Raw genomic sequence first — 24,473 nt, forward strand, 5'->3', positions numbered from 1 at the left:
GCAAATTGCAACTTCTTACTCTCACAACTAGACTCAGTTAAACAAGGACCATCTCAAGCTGGGGCTGTGGCTCAGTGGTACAGCACTCACCTAGCACATGTGAGGTACTGGGTTCGATCCCCAGCACTACTCAAAAATACATAAATAAGTAAAAATAAAGGTGTTATGTCCATCTACACTTAAAAACTTTTTTTTTTTTTTTTTAAAAAGACCATCTCTTTCTACTTCTAGGCCTGACAGCCAGGTATTTATTAAGTCATCCAAGATGATACAATGTTTTCTCCATGAAACAAACTAAACTGGTCAGCCTTTACTTAATTTAATTAGTTGCTTAGTTTGATTAGTAATTTATGGTCTGAGTTTCTGAGTGTAGTCCTTCATCTAACTTGATTGTGCCAGCTCCTTCACATGCATCCCCAGAAGCCTATGCCCACTGAGACACGCTACTTTTAGCAGTCCCGTAAGACCAGAGGTTCCGTATGCTATTCTAAAAGTCTACTAGAAAAGGGTCTAGAAAGCTTACTAATAGCCTAAACAGATTAATCTATTCACACCTCTGAGCTATTCCTAAGATTAATAATTGGAAACAATAAGAGCTACACAATTTTAAAGTTGAAATTTCAACAGTTTTTGAGAACTTTTCTGCAATCCAAAAATTTTGAAGTAATTGGACATGGGCATGTACACCTATAATCCCAGCAACTCAGGAAGATGAGGCAAGAGGATTCCAAGTTTGAGGCCATCCCAGGCAACTTAGCAAGACCCTGTCTTTAAAAAAAATAAAAAGGACTGAGGATGTAGCTCAGTGGTAGAGAGCCCCTGGGTTCAAGGGTTTAAGCCTCAGTACTACAAAAATAAATAAATTAAATAAATAAATGAAATATAGAAATAAAAAGTCTGGGAATGTAGCTCAGTGGTAAAGCACTCCAGGTTCAAATACCAGAATTGGAGGAGGGAGTGAAAAAAGTTTCCAACATAGCTGCCATGTCAGAAAATCCAATTAACCAAGGCTTATCTTGACTATTTTCAAGCAAGATAAAAATATGCTTGTGAGGTACCACTCTATAGGTAACTTACTCAAGGCTCCCAAAGGTATTAACTTTTAACAGGCTTATTAGGAGGTATTTTTTTTTTTTATCTTCTAACTTACCTACAGTGATTATAGACAATAATCAGAGAAGGTTCATAGCCTTTCCACCATGATGAGTTTACAAGCTATGTGCTAAACTATAAGGGTTTCACTAGAGTTGTTCCCTTTGATGCAAAGTAACAGCACATGGAAGGCAAACAATCTTTGGGGTATCCTATTGATCCCTACCTCTAAGCTTATTCTTCCTAAGAGAATACAAAAGAAGTATTCCAGGCATTCAACACTTAAATCTTTAAAATTACAAAGTAGTTACTGATCATTTTGAACCATCAGGTGGTTAGAAGCTACAATCTGTTTTATAGTCTAATCAGCTGCTTCTCTTCCTTCCTCAAAATGTTAAATACTCTTACCACTATAAGACTAACATTTTGGCAGAAAACAAGCTTGACACTGCAGGCAAGTTCTATGTTTCACAGGTCCCCGAGGAAGCAGGGTGCCCTAAAGGTAAGTCTCACTTACTGAACAAGTAACCTGGAGCTGTTGCTGCTGTTGCTGTGGTGGTGGTGGCGTCTGTTCTTGGGGAGTTTGTTGCTGCGGCTGCTGCTGGGGGTCCCATATATGAACAGTCTGAGCTGTATTCTGGTACGTGCCTGCCACGGCCTGCACAGCCACTGGAATGTGGATGTTGCCATTCATGAACTGTGCTGGAAAGAGAGAGTTTGCAAGGGTCTGCACTACCTCTTCATGGGAGTTTTTCACTACAGACGTGGTGCCCACCATCTTCTCCTTGTCATCCTCCAGCTTTACAGCTGCCAGGGCTGTGGGTGAGCCACTGACATGAACTGCGTTGTAGGCTTCCTGGGGAATGGCAATGTGGGTTATGCTCTGCTGCTGAGGGTCCCCCCGGGGCTGGGCAGAATAAACAGGGATGGTCCAAGTTTCTCCTGTAGGGCTAGTAATGGTCCCAGTGGCACTGTACAGGTGGGCACTGTCTACTGTCAGTAAGTCTGGCCTCAAAGACACGTAACTCTGCTGCTGGCCCTGTGGTATGGCCAGCACGGTGGCCACCGGCTGCCCTGAGATGGCGTAGGACACAGTGATGGGCATGTCCACTTTGCGTTTCTTCACAGGCTGGAGGACACTGGCCGTGCCAACCCGCCGCTCCCCTTCCCGAGGTGAGCCCTGCTGGGATGGTGGTGGGGAAAGGGCACCCACGGTCTGGATTTGAATCTGCTGACCCCCAGCAAGAGACTGGCCAGCCACGAGCTGAGCCTGGATTTGCTGATGTGGGATGTGCTCCTCCGGGATTTCTGTAGTCTGGATCTGCTGGGCCGCCTGCACGTGCTGCACCTGGATCTGGGCTGCTTGCAGCTGCGAGGGGCTGGGACTTTGTAGAGACGGGGTCTGGATAGAAGGGGCTGCTGACTGCGGTGCCTGGCCCTGGATCTGCACCTGGACCTGGATGGGCTGCTCGGCAGGCTGGTGAACGGTGAGCTGCGGGGAGAGCTGCTGAGCCGAGACCTGCTGCGGAGACTGCTGTACCTGCACCTGTACCTGCAGCAACAAGATTCACCAGTGAGTGAGCCAGACAATATTGAGAATCCAGCCCCCAGGGAAAACAAAAATCTCAGGGGCCCTGTGTGATATGAAAGGGAGTGGGGGTGCAGCCCAGACAAAGCTTCTAAGGATGCCACAATCTCCCAAAATGTTCTTCAGCATCACATTGCATTCAGGAATGAGAGATACCTACCTTAGAGAGCAAGCAAGTCAGTCAGTTGGGTATAAGAAAAGAATTAATCAGAAATTTTGCTAATTTTAAGTTTATTTGAAAATGCAACCCCTTTGCTTTTTGTATATCAATACAGTGGTACAAGTATATAATTTATGAATATATGATTTAGAAATATTTTATCTCTGGAGCAAGTGACAAAAAGAGTGGGGTCACCTATTCTACGAGGCCAGAAAAAACAAACACAACCCATTCCCAACTGCTTAACTCAGGATCAAACCTATTTCCTATTATGAACAAGTAGAAAATATAACAGGGACAAAGTTCTTGCAATCTCCTCAAAATTTCCAAATTTGCTGTTTTAAATTCAAGCACTGTTGCATGTGTCTTTAGACTACTCAAGATACTTTTGTTAATGGAGAAGTCATTTAAAAATAATAGTAATACTCCAAAGAATCCAGATAATTTATTCTAAACAAGATTACTATATGCTAGAAACACATTTGGGTAACAATGTAGCTTGTGTCTTTTTACTGTTATTTCAGCATACAAAATAGCAGGAAAAGATGCTAGTTATACATACTATGCAATTAAAAAAAAAACCTTTCCCTAAATACAGGTAGAAATTAGGAAGATAGAAAACAAGGGAAAAGAAAACAAAACAAAAGGCAGATATTAAGAAAGCAGATGAGGGTGTAAATCAATCTAATAACAGAAAGATACACATGACACAAGATAACAAGGCTGATGCTGGGATAACTGGATATCCACATGCAAAGAATGAAGTTAAACCTCTTCTTCATATCATGAACAAAAAAATGGAAAAGAATGTGAATAGAGGTTTCTTCCAAAAAAATATACAGTCAGGTGTGGTGGTGCACAACTGTAATCCTGGGCAGCTCAGGAAGCTGAGACAAGAGGATTGCAAGTTCAATGCAGCCTCAGCAAGTTAGTGAGGTCCTAAGCAACTTAGAGAGACCCTATCTCATAATAAAAAACAAAAAGGTAACTTGGCGGTAAAATGCCTCTAGGTTAAATCTCCACTATCAAAAACAAAAACTAGGGGCTGGGATTGTGGCTCAGTGGTAGCGCTCGCCTAGCACATGCAAGGTCCTGGGTTTGATCCTCAGCACCACATAAAAATAAATAAATAATTATTAAAAACACAAAATTCCATATACAAATGGCCAACATAACTGGTTATTAAGGAAATGCAAATCAAAATCAAAACCACAATGATACCCACTAGAATGGCTAAAATAAAAAAAGACAAGCTGGGAATAGTGGCACACACGCCTGTAGTCCTGGCTACTTAAAGAGGCTGAGGCAGAAGAATTCTAAGTTCCAGGGCATCCTCGGCAAAATATCCAGACACAGTCCCCCTGCACCCTCCTCCCCCCAAAAAATCTACAAGTGTTGCTGACGATGTGGAGAAATTAGAATGCTTATATAAGATATATAAAGTTGACACAGCCACTTTGTCACACTTTGTAAAGTGTCTGACACTTCCTCAAAAGGTTAAACACACTACATAACAAACATGATAAATAAATCATATGACTCAGCAAATACACTACCAGGTATCTTCCCAAGAGAAATAAAAACATCCATAAAAACTTGTACATAAATGTTCACTGCAGCATTATTCATAAAACAAAAGGTAGAAAGAAATCCAAAATATTAAGCTAATGAAGTCCATTACAGGAGAACACATCATACGATTCTGTTTGTATGAAATGACCAAAAAAGATCTATTTTCTATAGAAACAGAAAGTAAATTAGTACCTTGTAGATACAGGGGCGAGGAAGGGTAGGGGTTAGGGAAAACATGCAGTATTACTAATGGGAATAGATTTTTTTAATAGGGTGATTAAAATATTATAAAACCGACAGTTGTAAAAACTCATTGAATATACAAAACCGCACTGAAGTATATACTGTTTTTTATTTCTTTGCAGTAGTAGGAATTGAACCCAGGGCTTAGCACATAGTAGGCAAGTGCTCTACCATTGAGCTACATCTCTAAGTCCTGTATACTTTACTTATTCATTTATTTGGTGCTAGAGATCAAACCCAGAGCCCTACACATGCTAGCATGCACTATTCCACTGAGCTACATAACTACCAGCCCCTAAACGGTATGAATTACAATGTGTAAATTGTATCACAATAATTATGTTTCTCAATTAAAAAAAAAAAGATAAGCCATCAAGCTGTGTAAAGAGTTCAATACTGAGATCACAGACTTGGCTTTGAAGTCCATGAGTAATATGCCTAACCTCTAAGTTTCAGTTTCCTCAAATATATACCCAGGGAAGGAATGTCCACTTCCCTATAGAGGAATGTGAGAATAATATTTAATAATAAAGTAGTAAGATGCTATAAAAATATTTTATTCCTTATTTTTTTCCATGGAGTAAAGTCACATCTCTTTACAACATCAAAATATAGTTCCCTGCCCTTCAGTAGATGAATGGATAGGGAAACTTTGGTATATATACACAATGGAACATTACTCAGCATTAAAAGAGAATAAAATCATGGCATTTGCAGGTATATGGATGAAGTTAGAGAATATAATGCTAAGTGAAGCAAGTCAATTCCAAAAAAACCAAAGGCCAAATTTTTCTTTGATATGAGGATGCTGACACACATAGAGACTGGGGGCGGGGAACGAAGCATGGGAGGAATGGAGGAACTTTATAGATAGGGCAAAGGGGAGGGAGGATAAAGGAGGGGGCAAAGGGGTAGAAATGATGGTGGAATGAGTTAGACATCATTACACTAAGTACATGTATAAGACACAAATGGTTTGAAAATACTTTGTGTACAATCAGTGTCTTGAAAAAGTGTGCTCTATATGTATAATATGAAATGAAATGCATTCTGCCATGATGCATAACAAATCAGGTTAAAAAATATATATATATATATGTATGTATGTATGTGGCTCCCAGGCCAACATCAGCAGCATCACTGAGGCATTTATCAAAAATACACTGTCTTCTTTTGAGAAGTGTCTGTTTAATTCAAAAGAGTAGCTTGAAAATTTTTTCTCCCATTCTGTATGTTCTCTCTTCCCCTTTTTTCTTTTTTTTTTCTTTTTGTGGTACTAGGGATTGAACACAGGGCCTTGCACTTGGTAGACAAGTGCTCTACCACTGAGTTACGTCCTCAGTCTTCACATTCTTGTTACCTTGGCTGTGCAGAAGCTCCTGAGCTCTAGGAGTCCTAGTGAGAAAGCCAGTGTTTATGACTGTAAACTGGTGTGTTGACCCTGAGTTTTATTCTAGGAGTTGCATAGTTTTTGGTCTAATTTCTAGGTCTTTGAGCCATTTTCAGTTGATTTTTGTGCAGTGAACCCAGGGTCTTAAGCATGGTAAGTACACACTGTATAACTGAGCTATAACTCCCAGCCTCAATAACATTTTGTTTTGTTCTGGCTATTTTAAGTATTAAACTGATATTTTATTTAAAGGAAAATAAGATGGGTCAGTATTTTGGATTTCCAAATTCCATCTCCTAAACAGTAATTGAAAAAATTACTGGCCATGCACAGTGGTGCACAACTGTAATCCCAGATGCTTAAGCAACATAGCAAGACCCCGTTCTAAAAAAGAAGAAGAAAAAGAACCAACAGAAAAGAAAGATAATAAATTACATTTCTATTTCCATATTTCCCTAAAGCTACACCGGTCTAGTATCCATTAATTACATGTATCCAACAATCACTCAAAATGTGACTAGTCAAATTACAATATGCTCCAACTGAAAAACACATACCAGATTTGAAAGATGTGTACAATAAAAGAACTCATTAATAGTATTGTATTAATTACATATTAAAATGATTATAATAAATGTTAATGTTGTTTTAGAATTAATGTCACTCCCCTCTTCTCCTACAAAAGGCCACTTCGTTGAAATATAGCTCATTACTAGAACAAGTGCTTTATTATCCTGATTGAGGCCCTGGGTTCAATCCACAATGTTTCAAAACAAAAAGCAGGGGGCTGTGCCTCAGTGGTAGATGGCTGACCTCACACATGTAAGGCTGTAAGGCACTGAGTTTGATCCTCAACACCAGATAAAAATAAATGAATAAATAAAGATACTGTGTCCCTATACAATTAAAAAAAAGGGGACTACTAAAACATATGGAATAAAGCACTCGGCTCATATCATGTTTTGAGCCTCACTGAGGAAGGACCACTGAGAATCGTGCTCAATGTGCCACAAAATTCTGAATCACAGCACCTGTACTCCAAACTCATCCATAACTTTTAACAATTATTCAGCAAAACCTTAGAAATCTTGGTAGGATTTTACTGCTCACATAATGTTCTTCTGCAGGTCGTCTTTACCAAAATATTAAACACTTATCAAACTTTTGATTATTTATCAAACGAACTTAAAACCATGGTTGGGAAGAGATTTAAATGTGGTAAAAGACAGAATATAAAGGTCCAGAAAAGAGCAATAAATGGCCCACTAATCCTAAGTGATGATCAGGATCCAAAAGTGCCAGTAAGTAAGTAGCTGATTTAAGTACTACTTTTGGCTGCAAACCTTATGTTTGCATAATACACCATATATTATGAACACTGCCGCCTCAAGGCAAGTGCCAGAATCACTTTCCCAACCTCTTCCACAGCTGAAGTGTAGGCATGTGACCAAGGCTTCCCAAATTAGACACACAGCATGAAATCTGGACATGGGCAGCAGGAACCAAAGACTGAATTTTCTGGTGAAAGTGGGAGGATGTGGCAAAATGCAGCAGGATGACCTAAGTCCCAGTAAAGACTGTAGTGTGAAGACCTGTGTCCAAAAATGGGGCTGAAAATCTCTACCAAAGCAGGCTAGCAATGTGACCCAGATCTAGTTACTGGTTGGATAGCCTTCAATGTCTATTCTCTGGCTTTCTCATAAATCCTTTGAATTACCTTCTATTCTTTAGTAAATGTTTTTTTTAGTAAACTTGGAGGAGTTGTAGTGGTCCTTCAGATCATCTTATAACTAAAAACCTGAATGGAGAGGCTGGGGTTGTGGCTCAGTGGTAGAGTGCTTGCCTAGCACATGTGAGGCCCTGGGTTTGATCCTCAGCTCCACATAAAAATAAGTAAATAAAATAAAGGGATTATTTATAAATAAATAAAAGATATTGTGTCCAACTACAACCAAAAAAAAAAAAATATATATATATATATATATATAAAAGATGCTCACACTGTTTGAACTTCATGTATTTACCCAGGGGGAGGGGATATTCACAGAGGATACTACAGATTCCAACTGATCTGTGACACTGCATGTCTAAAAATAAAAAAGAAGAGGGATAATGCTGGGATGACAATGACAAGGAATGAAAAACACACTAAAGCCTTCAAATTTCACTTCCAGCAACAAAAAGACCAAGTGCTGAGAAGTGCCTTTTTTCCAAAGTATTCTTCATTTAGCAAACTCTAGCAAGGCTAGATTGACCAACCAGCCTTATGTGAATGCTCAGTTCTTTCCCTGTGGAAGGGCAGAGGAGAAACAAGCAATTCTATGGGTGCCAAGGAAACCAAACCTTGGCATTCATCATCAGGTATTTCCTCTGGCACACTTACTTCTTTTGAATGCTTTAAGAAGCTCTGAAAAACAAGTTTCAAGTGAAACTCCTTCACTTAACGCAGAAAGACCTAACAGTAACAAAGAAGTTAGCACTCCCCCAATATTATCCACACTTAAATGGGAGTTCTTAGCTGGGAGTACAGCTCAGTGGTAAAGCACTACCTATGACACATGAGGTCCTAGGTTAAGTCCCCAGTAATGTAGGAATTTTTTTGTGTGTGTGTATGTGGTGCTGGGGATTGAACCCAGGGCCTGGTACATGCAAAGCACTCACTCTACCAACTGAGCTATATCCCCAGCCCTGGGAAAAAAAAAATTTTTTTTTTTTCAAATATTCCTTAGTACTCCACTCTCCAACTCAATTACTATTTGGGGTTTTACTATTACTGTTCAAGGACCACTACATTCTACATGCTAAAAACCAGGGTGAAGGCAGGCATGGTGATTCACATCTGTAATCCTAGCAACTAAGGAGGCTGAGCCCAGAGGATCCCAAGTTCAAAGCCAGCCTGGGCAATTTAAAGACTATATCTCAATATTTAAAAAGGGTTGGGAATGTAGTGCAGTGATACAGCACCCCTAAGTTCAATCCCCAATACCAATGGAAAAAACAAAATTAAAAAATAGGGTGATATCAACTGATTTTTTTTTTTTTTTTGAGTTACTGGGGATTGCAGGCAGGTGCATGCTAGGCAAGTGCTCTACCCCTGAGCCACATCTCCAGCCCCCAAACTGGTTTTGAAACTCAACCATCTGCTAAACATCCTCCCCAATCAAGATGTATTATCTATCTCATTCTTCTGGCCATAAAGGACAATACAATACAATTGTACCATTATCTGCCATTTTTCTTTCTGAAAGAGACTTGTTTCCAATATTGCTACTATAAGCAATACAACAGTGAATATACACATATATCTATAAACATAAATTCAAGGCCAGTACTGTCAAATTCATTTCCAACAAAATTATGCAATTTTATTCTAACTTATTCTCTCATACCCTTATGTCACCCTGAATGATATCTTTTCTTTTTTTGTAGTTATGTATGGACAGAATGCCTTTATTTTATTCATTCATCTTTATGTGGTGTCGAGGATTGAACCCAGTGCCTTACACATGCTAGGCTCTGTAGCTCTGCCACTGAGCTACAGCCCCAGCCCCTGAATGAAATCTTTGTTTTCCCATATAATAAATGAGATGATCTCATTTAAAATTTTTACATTTCCATAATCACAAGTAATATGAAGGATTTTCTGGTTTATTATCACCATCTATATTCTTTCATGAACTGTCTACTTGTAACATTTGTCCATTTCTCTACTAGATTATCTTTTTGTTTGTACAAGTTTTCTGTATTCCAGAAATACTAGTTAAGAGCATAGGTTTGGGGACTGGAGGCAAAGTTCAGTGATGGGAGTGCTTGCCTAGCATGTGGAAGGCCCTGGGTTTGATCCCTAGCACTGCTCTCCCAACCCATCCTGCCCTGAAATAGAATATAGGTTTAAGTCAAAACAACTTGGGTACACTTTTTTAAAAGTTCCCTTTGTTTTATTTGGCTTACCTGTAATTTTTTAATTTATTTTTTGCAATGCCGAGGATACAACCTATGGCCTTGCCCATGAGAGGCAAGCACTCTTACTACTAACCTATATTGGCAATCCCTAGTTTCTGCTTTTAACTGACATATAATAACTGCACATATTTACAGGATACAATATGACATTTCAATACATGTATACCATGTGTAATGATCAGATTAGGGTAAAGTATATGTCACCTCAAACATTTAGCAATTTTTTTGTTGGAAACATTTGAAATTCTAGCAGCTATTTTAACAACTCATTGTTGTCAACCATATAGTGCTACACATTAGAAGTATTGATTCCTCCCATCCAATTGCACTCCTGTACTTGCTAACCATACATCTTCCCCTAAAAATTACACTTATTTTAAGATAAGTTTAAAGGGGAAGGGGACATAGTTCAGCACATGCCTTAGGTTCAATCCCCAGCACCTACATAAATATGTACGTGTATATTTTATATACAAACTTCTATATCCCTCTTCAGAAAAATACAGAAAAGATCAACCAACATATGTGTATAATATGTAACCACTATGCCTATATCTGAGTCTGAAATCACTCAGAAGGATTTTTTTTTTTAATGGTGGTAGGCATTTTATCACTGAATAACATCCTAGCCCTTTTTAATTTTATTTTGAAGCAGGATGTTGCTGAGTTGCTGAAGGTGAACTTGCAATCCTCCTGCCTTAGTCTCCCAAATTGTTGGGATTACAGGCATGTGCCACTAAGCTAGAATAGCTCTTTCTTTTTTATTTTAAGACAAGATCTAACTAAGTTGCTGAGGCTGGTCTCAAACTTGCAATCTTCCTGCCTCAGCCTCCTGAGTTGCTAGGATTACAGACAAGCACCACTGTACCCACCTACATTTTTTTTTAAACTGCTGTGTTTAGCCATATTCATCTTCATATTGTCCGGTTTATTATTTTGGTAGCTTTGGATTTATTACCACTTCCAATAACTTTTCAAATAAGTAATATTAGAAAACTCAATTTACAATATTCATTTAAATTAAATGTGCAAAGTCCACAGGTTAGACAAATTAAATCCCATTTTATTTATTTGCCTTGTTTTTTTTTTGGGGGGGGTTGGGGGTAGGTACTAGGGATTCAAGCAGGGGTACCTAACCACTGAGACACATCACCAGCCCTTTGTATTTTTTATTTTGAGAAAGAGTCTCACTAAGTTGCTTGGGGCCTTGCTAAATTGCTGATAATGATCTTGAACTTGTGACCCTCCTGCCTCAGCTTCCCGAGTTGCTGGGATTATAGATGTGAACCATCGTATCTGGCTTGCATTTTAAATGTTATGAAAAATGAAAGACTAAATTAAAAATGGTCAGCTAGACTTAACTACCCATTTGTTCAAGAAAGCTTGGCTAAAAAGTCTTATTTTTTAGGACTGGGGATGGAACCCAGGGTGTTTTACCCCTGACCTTTACCCCAAGACCTTCTTATTTTTTTATTTTGAGGGGATCGTGCTAAATTGCTGACAGTCTCACTAAACTGCCGAGGCTGGCCTCCAACTTCTGATCCCCTTGCCTCACACTCCCAGCCAAAACATCATTTAGCACTTTACCACTGACCTACTTCCCCAGACTATGCTTTTGCTTGTTTGTTTTGGTATCCAGGATTGAACCCAGGGATACTTGTGGGAAGCCATTTCTGACATGTGATTGGGTGGCTCCCATTAAGGATCTGAGGTGCTCTGGCTGTGTCGGAGCTTTCCCGGCCCTTTCCTGATGAGAGAGCCCATCCGTGTGGGGGTGTGCCTGACCACTGACCCCGGGGGCCCAATCACTGACCCTGACCTTGGAGTGCAGTCCCCCCTCAACCTTCATTGGATGGAATTCTCCCCTGAATCTCTTGTTCCCCAATAAAAGGCTACTCCTAGGCGTGTTCAATCTCTCTCTCTCCTGCTAGCCCTGAGTAATCCTTGCTGCCCTGCTGGGCGGTTAGATGAGGGAACCAGAGAGGGGAGCCGTCTTGGACCTGGCAATAGAAATAAGGTAACTGAGTCTGTGTGTTTTATTTCGATCTCTTCTAACTAACTTTATGCCTAGAACCTCATTAATGAAACCATTGCGCCGGCCGCATGGTGGAAAATGCTTAACCACTGAGTGATATCCCCAGCCCTTTTTTTCTATTTTATTTAGAGTCAGGGTCTCACTAAGTTGCTTAGAGCCTTGCTAAGTTGCTAAGGCTCACTTTGAACTCTCGATACTCCCGCCTCAGCCTCCAGAGCCACTTGGATTATAGGCATGGGCTATCATGCCCAGCTTTTTTACATTTGAGACAGGAAATCATTAAATTTCCCAAATGGCCTTGAACTTGAAATCCTCTTACCTTGGCTTCCCAAATAGCTGAGATTACATGCAAACACCACTGATCCTAGATAATCTTAACCATTTTATATACGGGACTTAAAAATCCAGAATTTGGTATCTGCAAGGAATCCTAGAATCAATCTCCCATGGACACTGATAAATGACTGTATGAATGTGTATATGTATTCTTTAAAATCTTTGGTCAAGGGCTGGGATTGTGGTTCAGTGGTAAAGCACTTACCTAGCATGTATGAGGCTCTGGGTTTGATCCTCAGCACCAAATAAAAATAAATAAATAAAGGTATTGTGTCCATCTATGACTTAAAAAAAAAACTTTGGTCAAGTTGGGCACAGTGGTACATACATATAACCCCAGTAACTTGGAAGGTTAAGGCAGGAGGATCATAAGTTCAAGGCCAGCCTCAGAAACTGAGAAAGATACTGTCTCAAAATAAAAAACATCCAGGATGTAGCTCAGAGGTAATGTGCCCCTGGGTTAAATTCTCAGTACAAAAAAACAAAAAATAAAGTTTCAGCAATTCCCCCCAAATAATCTCTTGACCTCTGTACAGACATATTCCTACTAATTAAAACCTTAACAATAGCTGGCTCGAGCCTGCAATCCCAGCAGCTCGAGAGGCTGAGGTAGGAGGGTTGCAAGTTCAAAGCCAGCCTCAGCAAAAGTGAGGCGCTAAGCAATTCAATGAGACCCTGTCTCTAAATAAAATACAAAAAGGGCTGGAGATGTAACTCTGTGGTTGAGTGCCCCTGAGTTTCACTCCCGGTACAAAAAAAAAAAAAAGTTTTAACAGCAAATAGTATATTTAACATGCTGTACATTTCTCTTTTACCTGAACCTGCTGTGGCTGCTGAACCTGGATCTGCTGCTCTGGCTGTGTTTGTGGCTGAACACTGGTGGTGACTGGACAAGCAAGTTCAAGCAAAGACCCAGCCACTTCAGTGCTGTCTGTGTAAATGCAGTTCCCACCCTGTTGGTACACCATGGTAGTAGTGGCTGTCTGCTGGAACTCTTGAAGGGCTTCTGGACCCTTAGAGGCCAGTGAGTCCAGAAATTCCTTCATCCTGTGTTGTGGGACAGACCGTGCCTTCACTCGAATATACTCTTCAAAGGAGATGGTGTTCTCCAGAGAATTATTCATATTGCAGAGTCCTTAGGGTTCCTAAAAATAAATGAGCAGAAGTCAAATTATGCTATTACTTTTATATCTTAAAGTGCATAGAAGCAATCAGCCTGGTATCAGAGTAGAAAATTCTGGAATCCAAAGTAAAGTTTTATTATACCATCTTACTTTTACAGTGGACTGTGTTTGAAAACACTTTTTAACATTTCTTAAAGGAGCTGTATCACACTGAAAACAGAAAATAAAAGCATGCTTCACAGTACTGAATGAAACAGGCTGAAAACACATTCCCCATCCAGCACTAGGCCAGTCCCATCTTCTCTGCAGAGCCAAGCACTGGACAGTAAATGTCACATGCAAAAACTGTTCTCTGACCATCACAGAGAGTACAAACAGACAAAAAGAAAAGAGATAGGAGCAGAGATTCCGTATGACATATTATTTCTGTTCCCAAGTATGTCCTTCACTGGAGAGACAGGTATGCCACCTAGCTATGGAGAGAACCAAGAGTCAGGGGACATGTTCTTCATCTCTCATCAGAAACACACACAAAAAAATCTCATTTTGTCATAGACTGCTTACATTCTTTTGTAGAAAGACTTGAGGATGAACTCTGAAATCAGTATACTTGAGTTCAAATCTCAACTTGATTTCAACTGTATAACTCTAGACAAGTCAATGAACTTTAGTTTATTTATAAAATAGGAATAAAACAGTACTTACCTCTGAGTTCATGAGGATTAAATATAAGAAGCACTTAGAAAAGTACCTGAGACAAACAAGCAACACTATGAAAGTATTAACTAATTTTATTAAAATAATTGTGGGGAGAGAATTGAATAGTACTTGAAATAATTAGGTCACTACTAAAATTCAAAAGTCAATTCTGCAGATTTTTCATTAGGTATTTATTTATTTAAGAACTGATATGCAGAGATTGACAGTAACTCAATTACCTTGGAACAATCAGGCAAACTAAAAATACTGAGTGACCTGCAGCTTCCACCTTTGCACCACCCTCCTTTGACCAATACTACCTCCAGAACAAAAGCAGAAATGGATGAAAGAGTAATAAAAACCAATTGAAGCTTCTTTTTTTTTTTTTTTAAAGAGAGAGTGAGAGAGGGGAGAGAGAGAGAGAGAGAGAGAATTTTTAATATTTATTATTTTTTAGTTCTCGGCGGACACAACATCTTTGTTGGTATGTGGTGCTGAGGATCGAACCCGGGCCGCACGCACGCCAGGCGAGCGCGCTACCGCTTGAGCCACATCCCCAGCCCCAATTGAAGCCTCTTGACAAAAAGAACATTCAATCTCAAATGTCTGGAAACGTGATTTACTTCTTTAAGCAATCGTGCTACAAATATTAGTCTTTTTTGCTATGCAGGTGCTCTGCATTATGTTACAGATTTCAGGTATGTAGAAAACCATCTCTTTTCTTAAACTGGTTTTTAACTGGCAGACAAGACTGCTCTAGTCATCTCTAAATAGCTCACACATGGAAGGTGCTTCTTCTAAACCTGTTGCATTTGGAATTCAATATGGAACAGGAAAATTATAATTCCTTCTTCCTGTAACATCTATAATTTACAACCATAAATCATACAATCTAGTTATATATAAACACTAGGGGGCTGGAGATATGGCTCAAGCGGTAGCGCGCTCGCCTGGCATGCCTGTGGCCCGGGTTCAATCCTCAGCACCACATACAAAAAAGATGTTGTGTCCGCCGAAAAAACTAAAAAATAAATAAAATTCTCTCTCTCTCTCTCTAAAAAAATAAAATAAAATAAAAATAAACACCAGGGAAAAGGCATATACTACTTTTCCCTAGTAAATAGTTAATATACTATATATATATATTTACTATATTTATATGAAAAAACTATACATCCAGATTCAAGAGGGAATGCAAAGAAATATGAATTTACTGCTATTAAATTACCGATGCTGGCATTATTTCTGTGTGATACTATATACTAGTACATAAATTTATATTTGGGTACTTTCAAACAGAACAGATCAGCAATGAATCTTAACTATGCATACAATGTATTATGAATATATTTCTCTAAAAATAAAGAACATATTTTTTTCTTAACCTATCTGAAATCAAAATTTCCAGACCATTACCCTTAGGAGGGTCCCTACTTCTCAGTAAACCCCAAGCACAATTGACTGCAGAGAACAACTACTACATGTCGCGGAGGTGTAAGGTGAAACCCTTGCTGATAGCCTCTTCTCTTCTGAAACAACACTCATTTGCCACTTTTCCACTACTTTTTTGACCACTTCCCTAAGTCCAGCTTTCCTTTCTCCCTGCTGCAGGGGCTTTCAGTTATCGTTTCAAAATAGAAAATCAAATCTACTATGAGACTTCAAAACATTATCAATGATGTCCACAGCACATACAAAGAGAGTATCAAGGCCAAGCACACTGTCCTTCCAATAGATTCAGAGAAGGCTACTCATTGTGGGTGACCCACAAGTACTCACTCTACAAATCAGTAAACAATGTGTTAAAGTTTTCCTTTGTTTAATAGCCTCAAGGCTGGATTTCCTTAAGGTATCTCTTACAATAAAGACCCAATTCACAAGGGGATCTGTATATAATCATATATACCCCACTGCTCAAAAGTGGTCAAGGGAGAGGTTATATGAGAAGCTTTTACTGGGTCCTCTACAATGCCAGTGCATTTCAGTTTTTCACCTTCATTATAAAACAACAAACTAGGTTGGGTACACACTTCCCAGATACTCAGGAAAAGCACTTAGGAGTTCCAGGACAGCCTGGGCAATTCAGTGAGACCCTATTGCAAAATAAAAAGGGCTGGGGATGTAGCTCAGTATTCCTCAGTACTGGAGGGAAAAAGAAAATTAGCAGGGCTAGTGATATTGCTCAGTGGTGGAACACTTGGATCCCAGAACTTCAAATAAAAGTAAAAAAAAAAAAAAAGAACAGAACAGCTGCAGGCATAGAAATGCCTGACTGTAATGTCAGCGATTCAGGAGGCTAAGACAAGATGATCACAAGTTTGAGGCCAGTCTCAAAAACTTAGTGAGATTTTGTCTCAAAATAATAAATAGAAAAGGGCTGGAGATGTGGCTCTGTGGTAAAGTGTCTCTGGGTTCAGGGTTCAATCCTTAGTACCAAAACAAACAAAACAAACCAGCAAAGGTCAACTGGAACTTAAATTTCCTAAATTTATGTTCTTCAACATGTAGTTGAACTAGGAATGTGGTACAGCACTTGCCTGGCAAGAGTAAGGCTCTGGGTTCAATCCCCAGTACTGCCAAAAAATAAAATTGCTTTGTCACAGTAGCTATGATTCTAGTACAGGCAATTTTGAAAATTCAAGCAATCTCAAGTTGGATTTTTTTTGTTGTTGTTGTTGTTTTTGGTCCTGTTTGCTTTTGAACCTAAGGCCTTGTCTATGTGAGGCAAGCACACTGCCACTAAGCTACATCCCCAGTCATTTATTTTATTTTGAAATAGGTATCCCTAAGTTGCAAAGGCTGGTCTCAAACTTGTGATCTTCCTGCATCAGTCTCCTATGCTGCTAGTATTTTAGAGTAGCTAGAATTACAGGTGTGTTCCATTAGGCTTGGCCGTCAAATCAATTTTTAAAAAAGCAAAGACAGTCATGCAAGAAATTCTTTTTTTGTCAGCAATCTGGGAGATAATACAAGTAAACACCCATTCAAAGAAATACTTAAAGTTACAGAGCTGGAAAACTTTCATATTAAGAATTGCCCAGTAGGGGCTGGGGTTGTGGCTCAGCAGTAGAGCGCTCGCCTCACACGTGTGAGACCATGGGTTCGATCCTCAGCACCACATAAAAATAAACAAACAAAATAAAAATATTGTAGCCCATGTATAGCTTAAAAAATTCAAAAAAATGAAAAATAATAATTAAAAAAGAACTGCCCAGTAAAACCAGTCCCTAGGTTAAAAGGTTTTATTTCCCCTCACTCAAATTTCAGAAGTTCAGGTAGGACAGATTAAGCTTCATCTCAGGTCTGATATTAAGTATGAAGAATTTTACCACCATTTCTTCCTAGATACAAACTTCTTTCAATATTCAATTTAGAATTCCACCTAGTTTTTTGTTATTTTGTTTCTTAATTTTTGAGATTTTTTTTGGAGGGGGCAGTGATGTGAAGCCATAAAATGTAAAGTAAAAATAGCTAAAAATATGCTTTGACCTCTGGTTTTTGATCTACCAGTCTTAAATATTTATCAATTGTCCAGGAGAGTTTAAGGCATTTAAATCACCCTACTCTCATGATAAACCTCTGCCAATTACATTTTTTAGTTGTAGATGGACACAATACCTTTACTTGTTTATTTTTATGTGGTGCCGGGGACCAAACCCAGTGCTTCATTCATGCTAGGCAAGTACTCTACTACTGAGCAACAATCCTAGCCCTTACTTTCTTTTTTTCTTTTTATAATAATAAGGATATTGAAGCCCAGAGACACTTCACCATTAAGCTAGATTCCCCAGTCTTTTTTTTGAGACAGTCAAAACTTTCAATCCTCCTTCCTCAACCTCTGTAGTTGTTGGTATTACAGGCATGAGCCACCACCTCTCCTTTATTAATTTTTAAAAATTTTTTATTTTATTTATATGATTTGAACTCAGTGCCTCACATGCTAGACAAGCATTGGATCACTGAGCTACATACAACACCATTTATTAATTTTTACAACCCCTATTTATTAATTTTTAAAATGTGGCACCTTGTACATGACAAAGCACACGCTTTACCACGAGCCATACCCTAGACCTCTTTGCTCTCTCAAGCAATTAGCTTAGTATAGTTTCTATTTAATAAACCTTTTAAATAAGAGCATTTCATGCCACAATAAACTAGAGCATTTTTTTTAAACCAACATTCCAAGACAGTAAAAACCATTTGGCCCATGCCATCTCCAAACAAATGCTTCCTATCAGGATTTCTAGAATAGTACATTCAAAAGAATTACTACAAGAAAGTCTAATCCAAATATAAATTTATTCCCTGAGCAAAAGAGCAAACAAGTTGGATATTAAGTTCTCAGAAAGAACTGAGCAAAAGCTTCAAAAAATAGATGCTTATAAAGAAGCAAAATGTATTCTTTAGGGCTGTGTGTATAGCTCAATAGTAAAGCACTTGCCTAGCATATATGAAGCCCTGGGCTGGATCCCCAGCACAAAAATAAAATGAAAGTAATTCCTTAAAATTTTCATCAAAAGGGCTGGGGTTGCAGCTGAGTGCGGTGGTGCATGTCTATTGTAATCCCAGTGGCTCAGAAGGCTGAGGCAGGAGGATTTTGAATTCAAAGCCAGCCTCAGCAATGGCAAGGCACTAAGCAACTCAGTGAGACCCTGTCTCTAAATAAAATACAAAATAGGGCTGGGGATGTGATTCAATAGTTGACTGCCCCTGAGTTCAATCCCCAGTATCAAAAAGGGGGGATGGTGGTGGTGGCTGGGATTAAAGTGCAATGGTAGAGCGCTTGTGAAGCATGTGTGAAGCACTAGGTTCCATCCTCAATACCACATAAAACTAAATAAAAATAAAAGTACTGTGTCCATCAACACACAAAGTTTTTTTTTTTTTAAATCAAAAAATAAAAAGACCACTGGGCATGGTGGTCCATGCCTGTAATCTTGGCTCGGAAGGCTGAGGCAGGAGGATCACAAGTTCAAAGCCAGCTTCAGCAAAAGGGAGGTGCTAAGCAACTCAGTGACACCTTGTCTCTAAATACAATACAAAATAGGGTTGGGGATGTGGCTCAGTACTCGAGTGCCCCTGAGTTCAATCCCTAGCACATAAAAAATAAGAATAAAAATTTTAAAAATAAAAAATAAATAGACCAACAAGGTTTTTCTTTCAAAATATTTTTTAGATGTAGATAGACACAATACCTTTATTTATTCGTTTACTTTTACATAGTGCTCAGGATCAAACCCACTGCGTCACATATGCCAGGCAAGCATTCCTGCACTGAGCTACAACCCCAGCTCCCAATAAGGTTTAAGTAGAAAAAAAAAATTATAGAACTGTTAGAAAATGCAAATACACAGGTATTTATCATATTCTTCTCTATTCTTAGAAATGTTTGATGTATTCTATAATAGGGCTGAGGTTGTAGCTTAGTGGTAGAGTGCCTAGCATGTGGGAGGCATTGGGTTCAGTTTTCAGCACCACATATAAATGAATATATAAAGGTCCATTCACAACTAAAACTATTTTTTAAAAAATTCTATAATGCTTCATGTTTTGTTAATCACTGGTCATATATTTAAAGTGTTTTAGACCATAGAGTATAAAACTCTCTGCTGTGCTCCAATGGTAGGTGGGGCTTGAAGCAGAAGTCTCTGCTTCTCAAATGCTATTTTCTGTAAAATTCCACAGAATTATTTGAGAATCACTGAATCAGAAGACAGTAAGAGATTTTAACAAATAATGGATTCAATGAAGAATTTAAGAATTTTTAACAAATTTGAAGGAACATAATAAATCTGTTCATTTTTACAGACTAAATCGTTTCTGGTTTCCTTTCTTGTCCTTTCAATTTGCCCTCTTGAAGTATCCACCAGACTTACCCATCCCAATAATAAAAATAAAACCTTATCAAGTTAACATTTGACCTGACACATGCTGACAAGTACATACTGCTTAGAATAATTAAAGCTTCAGAAACATATTCAAAAGTCCTCGCCAGCCAGGTGTGGTGGCGCACACCTGTAATTCCAGAAGCTCGGGAGGCTGAGACAGGAGGATTGTGAGTTCAAAGCCAGCATCAACAACAGCTGAGGTGCTAAGCAACTGTTAAGACCTGTCTCTAAAATAAAATACAAAATAAGGATGGGGATGTGGCTCAGTGGTTGAGTCCCCCTGAGTTCAATCCCCAATACCACCCCCCAAAAAATAAAAAAATCTTCTCCAAAAAAAGAAAAAAAGCCCTCTCTACCCATAAGATCAGATTATCATTTTATCTATAATATTTGTTTTCAGCATACTTTTTGTAATATGGAATACTTCATGAATTTATGTGTCATCCTTGCTTGGGGCCATGCTAATCTTCTCTGTACTATTCCAATTTTAATATATGTGCTGCCAAAGCAAGCACTTTTTTTCTTTGATAGTACTGGGAATCAAACCAGGGCCTTATACATGCTAAGCCTGTGTTCTACGTCTGAGCTGCATCTCTAGTCCCTCAGAACACGTTTTATTAAAATATTCTGGTCCATTTAGAAGTTAATTTTGCATGATGTGACCTAATAATTTGTCTCTGTACCACTTATTTTTTCACATTTCTTAAATTGGTACATTATAGTTATATATAATAGTGGGATTTGTTATTCCATATTCGTACATGCAAACAATAAACAATATAACAATATAATTTGATCAATAATATTCCCCAGTATTTCTACTTTCCCTCTCTGTACCACTTATTGAATTATTGAAATTCCTTTGCCTATTCCCCAGTATTTCTACTTTCCCTCTCTGTGCCACTTACTGAATTATTGAAATCTCTTTGCCTGACAAATTGAAACATCAATGTTATTATATAACTAATTCATATGAATAAGAACTGCTTCTTTTTGTGTGTGATTCCACTGACCTTTCTACCATCTGATTAGCTTTTTAAAAAAAAAAAAAAAAAGAGTTTATTGGATCGGGGTTGTGGCTCAGCAGTAGTACCCCCGCCTAGCATGTCCGAGGCCCTGGGTTCAATCCTCAGCACCACATAAAAATAAATAAATAAAATAAAGGTATTGTGTCCAACTAAAAAATAAATATTAAAAAAAAAAAGCATATTAACATGGGGTCATGGAATTTCTTGCCCAGAACGTTTTGGAGATTTTCAAATACTTAATGACACTGAGATACATGTGTAAAAAAGCAGTCAACACAGTTTTATTACTATATCCCAGTATTGTTTAATTATACATTAGAAAAAAAAAACTGTCAAAATATATCAGAATACTAAAAGTAGTTATGCCCAGCTGATAGAATAACAGGATTTAAGTTACTTCCTGTTTAATACTCTGTTCTCTTCACAAGTTGTATTAAATCAAAAAAGTAACTAAATTCATCCTTTTCTACACAGTGATCAGACTGCAATAACAGTAACAGATATGAAGACAATTCTTGTAGATGGCAATATAATTTTCCCTCAATATCTGAAAGCAAACAAAACCATCTGGCACCAAAAACTTACATAAGATTGTTAACTTCTTCAAGATGATACTCACAATACACAAAGGCTGAGCCTTAGAAATAAAGAGAAGCTTGAGAATACTACCCTCCATAACCCCAAAGAGACAAAAGATTCTTAATTAGCTCCAAGTCAAGGACTTGGTGAGCAGAAAGAAATTAATTAAAATCTGTGAGGATCTTTGAGCACTCCCAATTTCTGTGAGCCAAATGAAAAAAAAAAAAATACACTAGGACTAATGGAGGATATAGAGTCTATAAACAAGTATTTGCTTCTAAGTACTTGAAGTAGAGCTGCTTTCAGAACAATAAAGACAAATTAGTCCCTCAACAACAGATCCACATTTTCACTACTAAGTACAAACAGATCATTGGTACAGACCTAGTATTTGCTCCTGTGGAGCTCAGTACAGTGTGCAGAACAGTCCCTCAACACATAAGCTATTATTTTATAACTAGAAAAAATGATGGCACCATGGAAAAACATTACTCTAAAACAATAATCATTTCCATAGGATTGGGGTTTTTTGTTTTTCTTTTTTTGCTAATTTCTTTTTTTTTCTATTTAGGTACTAAGGGAAGATCTAGGTACTCAGCAGAATCACCCCCTCTTGGGTCACTTCCAGACTCTCTATACAGCTCTGTTGAATAGGTCTTGAATTTGTGACAGACTAAAATAATCTGAGCTGCCTCAGAGAGTCCTGCCTCTTCCTTGGGCCTCAATCCCTTCTAAAGGATTCCACCTACTCTAGCAATGGCTCCTCATAGTTTACTTAAGTCTGATTTGAAGACTACATTCATAAGAAAAAATTAATTTCTATTTTGAGGAGTTACAGTCATACTTGTCATAATTAACATAAGGAATTAACACATGCCAGACAAATGCTTTACCACTTAGTCACGTTCCCAGTCTCTCCCTACATATCTTTTCTTAAAGATACTAACCTACTACAAGGTTTGTGATAGAAATTACAGAAATTAACCCACTAGGCCACTCATCTGACCCATGCTGTTATAGGAATCTCTAATTTGGGGGCATTTTCACCATGTTTCTATTCTGGTACAACACATACTTTCAACCAGAAACTTAAAATTCATATTCCTACCAAATACTGATAGGCTGTCAAGTGGCACAAACACCTGCATTAGCTAGTGAAGTTAAAATATCCATTTCATAACACCAAGCAATCCTGCCCCTAGGTATATATGACACACTCATTTGTGTAAAAGATACTTATACAGGAAATGTTCATAGAAATTTTGTTATCCAAAAACTGGAGGCAATTCAGATGTTTATCAACAGTGGAACAAATAAAATTATGGTATATTCATATAACAGAATATAATATTGAAAAGGGAATCAACTACAGCTGCAAACATGGACAAATTTGAAAAGCATAATGGTACAAGGAGGTGACAATAATGAAGCATGATTCCACTTATATTTTAAAAACCAAATATTATGTTTAGGAATACAAACGTGGGAAATGTAAAATGAAAAAGAAACAATGGGATTATCACACAAGTCAGAATAGTAATTGTCTCTAAGTACTGAGAAACTGTGACCAGGAAGGGACACCATAAAGGTTTCAGAGGTTTTGGCATTGTTCTATTTCTTAGAAAAGTAATTATATCAGAGTTCACTCCATAATTTCTCTCTCATTAAATTGTGCACAGATCATATCTGTACATATAATGTATACAGATAAATATTTCATAATTGTCTTAAAAAGGAAAACGTCAGCTTTCTGCCACAATTCATCAGCCCTACCTACATTTTGCCCTGATGTAAACATTGACCCAAAGACCGTTCCTTTTCCCCTTTCAGCAAAGCAAAAAAATTAATGTGTCAATTTTTCATGCAGTCACTTCAGTTTAATAACAGAAATCACAATGGGGAGGGGGGAGCTTGATGGTTGAGTATGTGTTAGACATGCACTAGGCCCTGGCCTATCCAGAAAAAACAAACAACAACAACAACAACAAAAATCACAATCCGATAGGACAGGTGAAAAAAAAAAACACAAAGGAAGCATTTAAGTCAAGCCTGAAGAGGACTTAGAACATCTGGAACAAAATGCGGGGCAACAAAGTAACAGAAAAGAACAAGTGTTCACATAACATCTCATTCTGAGGGCAATTCAGAAATAAAAGACCCTCATAAATAAAAGGTGGTCATTTAAAAAGCAGACAAGCAAGAAGCATGAGAACATCAAAAACAAACTACAGCTGATCAAATTAAAAGAAAACATGCAAGCTTAAAGGAAGACAACCCTAAATTTTGAAGCTTCCATAAAGGAGGTCACCCATACCCAAAGCCTCTCACCATAGTCATTTTATTGGAACAATTCAAACTTTAAAAAATTCAACTCTATTTCATCTCATCTTTTGTTGAAATGGCAACATGAACTGAAAAGGAGATGTGGAACTGTAGAATTTCATGGAGAGATACACAAACATTTCATCACAGAGGACAAGATGATATCTAATAAGAAAATCTCAGTTGATGAGATAATAGAAACATTATTTACAAACAGCAATTTAAAAGATCTCTACCAAGATCAAAACAAATATGATCCAAAAGGAGGTGACAATAATGACAAGAAGGGGACAATAATGAAGTATAAAAAAAACAATAAAACAAATTTAAAAAACAATAAAACAGTATAACAAAAAAACAAGTATAATAAAAATTATAAGTATGTCCTAGATAAACTGTGTTTTTTGTTTTGTTTTGCATTTAGGACGTTAATTAATGTTTTGCTATGCTA

General features: G+C 38.0%; 1 protein-coding gene and 1 non-coding gene across 5 annotated transcripts in view; both read right to left on the reverse strand.

Moving 5' to 3' along the window:
• Qrich1 (glutamine rich 1) overlaps positions 1-24,473 on the reverse strand; it is a 47,955-nt gene that overhangs the window by 21,501 nt on the left and 1,981 nt on the right. For all 4 annotated transcript variants that reach the window (XM_005326899.5, XM_005326900.4, XM_013359433.4 and 1 more), the window contains 2 exons: positions 13,195-13,524; positions 1,610-2,644 (listed from right to left, as the gene is read on the reverse strand). In XM_005326899.5, coding sequence (XP_005326956.1) covers positions 1,610-2,644; positions 13,195-13,503 — 1,344 coding nt within the window. In that variant the 5' untranslated portion in view covers positions 13,504-13,524. The remainder of the gene's footprint in view (positions 1-1,609; positions 2,645-13,194; positions 13,525-24,473) is intronic.
• Positions 20,503-20,608, reverse strand: LOC120884564 (U6 spliceosomal RNA). The gene has a single exon (XR_005726999.1). It is a non-coding gene; the product is annotated as a U6 spliceosomal RNA (small nuclear RNA).

This window comes from Ictidomys tridecemlineatus, chromosome 3 (genome assembly GCF_052094955.1).
Source record: "Ictidomys tridecemlineatus isolate mIctTri1 chromosome 3, mIctTri1.hap1, whole genome shotgun sequence".
Taxonomy (NCBI): Eukaryota; Metazoa; Chordata; class Mammalia; order Rodentia; family Sciuridae; genus Ictidomys; species Ictidomys tridecemlineatus.